At 42.7% G+C, this 6,489-nt stretch overlaps 1 protein-coding gene across 1 annotated transcript; it reads left to right on the top strand.

Moving 5' to 3' along the window:
- Positions 1-1,034: 1,034 nt before the first annotated feature.
- Positions 1,035-5,177, top strand: LOC104426325. Its single transcript, XM_010039326.3, has 6 exons — positions 1,035-2,716; positions 2,816-3,000; positions 3,087-3,215; positions 3,301-4,668; positions 4,743-4,832; positions 4,916-5,177. Exons 1-4 carry the CDS (start codon positions 1,096-1,098, stop codon positions 4,117-4,119), a joined length of 2,754 nt encoding a protein of 917 aa, XP_010037628.2. The 5' UTR covers positions 1,035-1,095; the 3' UTR covers positions 4,120-4,668; positions 4,743-4,832; positions 4,916-5,177.
- The last annotated feature ends 1,312 nt before the right edge of the window (positions 5,178-6,489 follow it).

Genomic DNA, 6,489 nt, shown 5'->3' with positions numbered 1-6,489 from the left:
TTGTATTTCGGATGCGGCGAGTTGTAGATTTGAAGGCTCAAAAGGCTTCGTACAATTTAAAGTGAAATGCTTTTGAGCAAATGAGAAAACTGATTTTTTTCTCGGGACAGGTCAAGTTTTGCAAATGAAAAGGTGAGGCTTTTGAAGCTCGAGAACTGCCTTGTGACAGAGGATCACCTGGACAAAGCTTGTGGGGGAACCATATGGTCAATTTCGTGTACCGCAACCTCTTTTATGCATCAATTTCGCAGACAATGTCATTCAAAGTACGTTTGGTAATGTTTTTATTCAAAAATTGTTTGAACAGAAATAGAAAAACTATTTATGTTCTCGGAACAATTTTTGAAACAACGCGTTAAATAAACTTGTTCTTGGAATAGAAAAAGAACATAAATACGTTTAGTAAATTTGTGTTATTTTAATTTTTAAATATTTTTATTGTATTTTTCTTTCTTTTTTCTTTTTTTCGCCTTGGCTGGGCGAGCTCGGCCTCGCCCGATACCTTACTAGGGGTTGGCAATGCTTCGGCAAGGTCGCCGGCCGAGGCGGACGATCGGCCAAAAAAAAAGAAGAAGAAAAGAAAAAGAAAAGAAAGAGAAGAAAAGAAAGAAGAGAGAGAAAATTTGTTTCTCAAATAAGTTTTCTTATTTCTTGTTTTACATTCCAAATTTGTTCCCGGAAGTTTGTTCCTTTTTTTGTTTTTCAAAACGAAAAACAAGATTTATGTTTATAAACAGAAAAAAGAAATACAAACAAATACACCCTCAAATGCTTAAATAAAAAAACAAGATTTATGTTCATAAACAGAAAAAGGAAATACAAACACTTTAATAACAATAAGAAAAAAAGTTTCTAATAGTATGTCACCAATGTATTTGAAAAATTACAGTTCACGGAAACTTCTCCTTGATTTGGCAAGTCAATCAAAATTCTGTTTCCTTCACTCTCTCGAAGAACAAATTAGGTACTTTTCGTGACAGACAAGGTTCTCTGCTTTAACTTTTTACTGTCTCACGTGACAAGGAGAGCCGCCTCAAACTTTTCCCACCATTTTTGAGAGATTCCTCCATCCTCTCTTTCTCCCGTGAGGAATCCATGGCAGCGGCGCCTCCTCCGGCACCGGAGAACCTAACCGGCGACGAAACTTCTTACGGCTCAACAGTATTCTCCGACCAGGCCGAGGATATTCTTCGTGGCTCGTTCGACCCGGTGCCGCTGGATCGCTCTCGCTCCTCTGCCCTGACGGTGTGCAGGAAGGCGGACGAAGCTGCTCAGGCCGGGAACTACCGCAAAGCGCTGCGGCTCATCGAGGTATGCTTCTCTCTCCCCGACGCCCAGCCTCACTTAGCTAGACTACATCGCGTCCGTGGCAAGATCAACGCCGCGATCGCAAAGGCGGTGGCCGATCCCGACAAGAATCGGCCTTACTGTGCGGTCGCGGCGGAATCCGCTCTTAGAGCTGTGACGCTACAGCCTTGCTCGGTGGAATACTCGTATTTTCGCGGCAAGTTGCTCTACGGTATGGCGAAGGAGCCAAACGACTATGCCGAAGTGATCGCGGAGTGCGAGCGAGGACTGGCTATCGATGACCCTGTGGATTCTCTAGAAGACGTTATGGATGGGAGCACGTTCATGTCGGCAGGTTCTTTTGTCGAGCGTTGCCGGCGCCAGTTGAGGAAATTAATTTGGAATTCACATTTAGCGACAATCAAGGATCCTGAGGGTCTGATTGGGAAGGCCAATGAAGCGACTCAGACGGAAGAAGAGCGAGACGAGAGCGCTCGAACGGGGATGGTTCATTTAATCTGTTCATCGTCTGGGAGTGAGGCGAAAGAACTTGGAGAAAGGACGGAATCTGAGGAAGTGGTTTGGAATTTCTGGAATTCGCTTAGTGATATTGAGAGGAAAGAACTGCTCAGGGTTAAAATTTCGGATGTCGTGAATTACTTTGGGCCCACGGGGGCACCTTGGCTCAGGTATCATTTGCTGATCGCTCTAATATGGACCAGGACTCAGGACGAATCCTGGGAGTACTTCCTTTGTCCCTCACCCTCAGCACCAAGGCCACGCGTGTGCAGTTACTTTTTTGATCCCGAACCTCTTAGGCAGCACGCTCTGCAAAAGCACGCGCCGCAATTTGCAAAGTCAAAGAAGCCCGATAGAATCGATGATGAGATGGCCGAGCTGATCATCAAGTCTTCCTGGAAGCCTCTGGACAGGGAGGCCACATTGAAGGCTCTCGAAGATCAATTGGAACGCAAAGGTGAGGACCACCGCGTCCCTGCTGGAGCATGCCTTTTGCCTACTCGCTGGATCGTCTCCAATGACTCCAAGCGCAGACAGAGCCTAGAAAAGATCCACTGCACCTTTTTGAGACTGATAACACTGGGTTGTCTCGCCGTTGGTCATCTTGATGAGCTTCTGAAATTTGCTTTGAATGAACTGCACCGGCTCCAGGTCCAGAATAATACTCTTTTGGATTGTGGGATGAAAGACCTCCCGGTGTGTCTCTGGTGCTTAGAAGAGACCCAGCTTCTGGAAATCCTCAAATTCTTGGAGCACATAGATTCTAGTTGCAGAGAAGATTGTTGTACACAGAAGATTGGCAGCTACTTGGATGGTCTTAAAGACATGCTCGAGAGGTTGGAAATGAAGGATCGGATCCTTCTTGATGATGATGGTGTTTATTTTATCCTCCACGAAGGTCTCCTGCTAGGTGAGGTCTCCACTTCTTGAGCATCATTGCTGCCCTTGCAGTACACGACACACTTCGACCCAACTTCTAATGCCTGTTTGCTCTACTGGTTCCTTTAAGATTTTCCAAACAAACAAGGATGGAAAGATTGGTACGAGAGATTCCTAGAGAAACTGCAGGAAGGTCTGAATGTCATGGAGATGCTTCGAAACGAATGTCATGGTCTGCAGATCCTTTGTGACAGGAGAAGTGAGCTTTTACATGATAAAACGGCACTGGCTGCTCAAATGCCCAATCATTCAGAGGTAAGTGGTTTTTTCTTCCCCTTGGAGTGTCTTGCTCAGAAACTAGAATATTATTAAGACAGTGTATACGATATTTGGTCTTGCAGATCAGCACTGTCGATGCTCTTATATTGCAAAAAGATGCTCAAATAGAGAGACTCTCACATAAGTTTACAGCCACGACTGCAGTTGATTATCAGACCCTGTTGATCCCTCTAGTCATCTCATTTGTTCGAGTAATGCGTCCCCTGATCTATTGTCATTTTCTTGATGTGGTCAGATAACTTGTACATATACTAATTGTCAATGCCTCTCTTTTAGGCAAAACTCGAATATTGTGCCATGAAAAATGCTATTAAGAAGTCTGGTACTGCAATTGAAGTGGATTTTATGGACATGAGGACTGATGGGTTGCTAACAGTTAAGGTTTCAGATTTCAAGGCTTATTTTGGGTCTTTGAAAGTCGATTTTTTCGATGAGTTTATATCACGGTCTTTGGAGTACGCAGGGACTAATGAGACATGGAGTCTATCTGTTTGCTGTAAATGTCCAGAAAAGATTTGGGATTCAAACTCACATTTGGATAACCGCCAAAACGAAAGGGCTGGTTTGCCTCAAATCATTAATCATGATTTGGCTGAGACTATTATTAACCACTGTTGGGAACCCTTGGACGTTTTAGCTGCACCAGAAATTCTTAACCACAGTCCCCTGGATGACCAATATCCAGCTTGTGTAAACCCTCCACCTCCTATACAGTTGACTGAGGATTCTCAGCTTAAAGAGCTCCTGAAGAAAATCCACCATAGATTTGCGGAGTTGATAAGGCATGGCTATATTGCTGAGAGTCATCTCAATAGGGTTTCTTGGTTTGTAGTGGATGAATTAAAACGCACTTCTTCCGCTTCTCTGTTTCAGAACTGCTCACTAGATCTCCTTCCCTCATGCATATGCTTCTTAGGAGCGGCCCAGCTTCAGAAAGTCCTCAATTACTTGGATGAAATATCTCATCATTGTGGTTTGGGCATAGTTTCAGACAAAAGCTGTACAACCTTGGAGGAAGTGAGCAGCATCTATAAATGCATGGCAGGTGAGAAGGTGATTGTTCTTAGCAGAGATGCATCTTGTTTACTTCTGTGAGGACAAGTGCCACCAAGCAAATCAAACTCTGCATGTCAGGATGCTTCCAGTAATGTCTTCTTTGATAGGGAAACCCCTTGTGCTGATATCATCTCATGGATATTTTTAGATTCCTCCAACTGGGAACATTATAATGAGCATAAGGACAGAATCTGTCAAAGTACGGGAATAATTGAGATGCTTCAGAAGGAGCACAATGACATCCATTGCCTTTGTGACAGGAGATTTGATCTTTTGAAATATGAAGAAGCGCTAATTGCACTTGAGAGTACTCTGGAACTTGTTAATCAGGGCAAGATGTCTGTCCTAAGGAAGCGATTGAGCAAACTTAAAAAGAGATTCTACGATAGCATGGTCCTCAACAGTAAGAGTGATTTGGATGCAGCATCAAGTGTCTTAAAAGAAGCAGAGCATCTGAATACCTATCTGGGCAGTTATGTTGACAATTGTGCAGGCCTGACTTGGTGGCCACCTGGTTTGGCATCAAGTACCGAAGATACTTGCATCAAACATGCAATATGTATGGAGAAACACCAAGTGTCTCTTGAAGTAAGGATTGCCCTCTGTTTTCTTGTTGGAAGTTAGAGTTCCAAGTTAGTAATTAGCAATTTTTTCTCGTGCAGATTGCTGAAGTTGAAGCCAGAATACTGAGAAAGGTCTCTGCATGTGATTATCAATCCCTATTGCTGCCTCTCGTAAAGTCATTTTTGAGGGTGAGTGCCAAGATTATTATCTTTTGCCACATTCCTTCAATTCTCACGGAAAAAACCCACTTTTATAATGCCTCTTACTCTAGGCACGTTTTGAGGGATGGAGCAAGAACAATTCTACGAAGAAATTTGCTGCTGCAGAACCTGCATAGTCGAAAGAACATGTGGCTTCGACAAACCATGAGCTTATTAGCTGGCTATGAATATAAGCAATACATTTTGAATGCACTAGCTGTTTTTCATATATTACAGTCACTTTTCTCTTTGGAGGCTGCACCTTTTGTTGGACACGTGAGCTTATTCAAATTTACACCAACTAAAAGCGCCTAATTGTTTACTTTAGTCTCATTATGGCCATTGCTTCAAGTTTTGGGTGAAGTAGTCATTTCACTTCTTCAGGTATCAAGATTCTATCGGCGTGTTAAGAGAATTTATATTAGGATGCTAGGATTAGGATTGCAGTGTTACTGGTCAGGCACTCAGCTGTTACTAGTCACCGACAGGTTTTGTAGCAGAGTTCGACTCAAACGTGACTCTCTCTCTCTCTCTCTCTCAATTTACTGATGCCACTGACGTTCTTAGTTAGATGTATGTCTATGTTGATGTTCAACCTCCCTCCCCCCTTCCTTTAACCCAGAGTGTCTCAAGAGTTCTAGCTATGCAAAATTATCCCAGCAGGTATAGTCCGTGGAGGTGAAACACCACTCATCTTTTCTATTCACCGCAAATAAGTTGAATATCTGGAGATTTCACTTATGTTATTCAGTTCTTATATTTATATGAAAAGTTAATGTTTGGAAGTCGCTGAGTTACTTGTAACCTTGAAAAATTATGAAACACGAGGGAATTACTGCCTATTGATGGGAGAGAAGAAAATTACTAATGAGCGTGTGAATATTCAGTGAGTTATTACAGTTTCAAAGTAAAACCGCTGACAGGAAAATACTGGAAAGCTCGCTTTCTATGGTACAATAGCCAGCTTATATTTTTTGTAGGTCTAGGTTTGCAAAGGAGAACCATTCAGAGAGTATAACAGCTTGATATTTGGGATCATTCAAGTGTGGTATAAAAAATTCACGTAAGCATGAATAGGACGTTCATGCATTCAACAAGGTTCTAACCGGAGAAACAGGAAGTGCTTCTTGTGTCTACCTTGTGCATCAGCTGATTAGCGTGCTCCCTGATTCCAGTTGCCTGCAGTTTACATGCCCAGTAAAATATTATGCTCAAAAGACTTCTTTGTGGATCCTTAAATGTTTCAGTAATTCGTAAAAAGACAGAACAAAGAAGAGTTAAAATAAATAAAAGACTCACTCACTAACTTTGATAAGCCTGCTTTTGCACATTCTCTGATCATTCTTTCTCTGCAAGCCTCGTGTGTCATTATTTCCTCTTCTACCAACTCCCTCTGGAGGAAGGACGAGTTCTCTCAGGAGTACCTCCCTCGGAAAACTGGGCTTGTTCATGGCATCCTTCTCAGCCAAACGCACCGAGTCACTGCAGAGGCATCGAACCATTTAAGATAATTAGCGGACCTGTCCAAACAGAACCATTGAAACCAATAATAATATATTTCAGAGGATTCACTTTCATGTACGAGACAGCTGAAGTCACCACCAAGTCCTGATAATCAATCGCCTTGTTGTACGTTTTGCGTGGC

The sequence above is a fragment of the Eucalyptus grandis genome, chromosome 11 (assembly GCF_016545825.1).
Source record: "Eucalyptus grandis isolate ANBG69807.140 chromosome 11, ASM1654582v1, whole genome shotgun sequence".
NCBI lineage: Eukaryota > Viridiplantae > Streptophyta > Magnoliopsida > Myrtales > Myrtaceae > Eucalyptus > Eucalyptus grandis.
The sequence above is the reverse complement of the archived record's forward strand: the minus strand, read 5'-3'. Positions and strand labels throughout refer to the sequence as shown.

Bases quoted from the DNA above. Each gene is read 5' to 3' on its own strand.
- LOC104426325 (XM_010039326.3), top strand. From the start codon at position 1,096: ATGGCAGCGGCGCCTCCTCCGGCACCGGAGAACCTAACCGGCGACGAA. The intron at 3,001-3,086 runs GTAAGTGGTTTT...TTGGTCTTGCAG, and splicing joins AAATGCCCAATCATTCAGAG to ATCAGCACTGTCGATGCTCT. The intron at 3,216-3,300 runs GTAATGCGTCCC...CCTCTCTTTTAG, and splicing joins TAGTCATCTCATTTGTTCGA to GCAAAACTCGAATATTGTGC.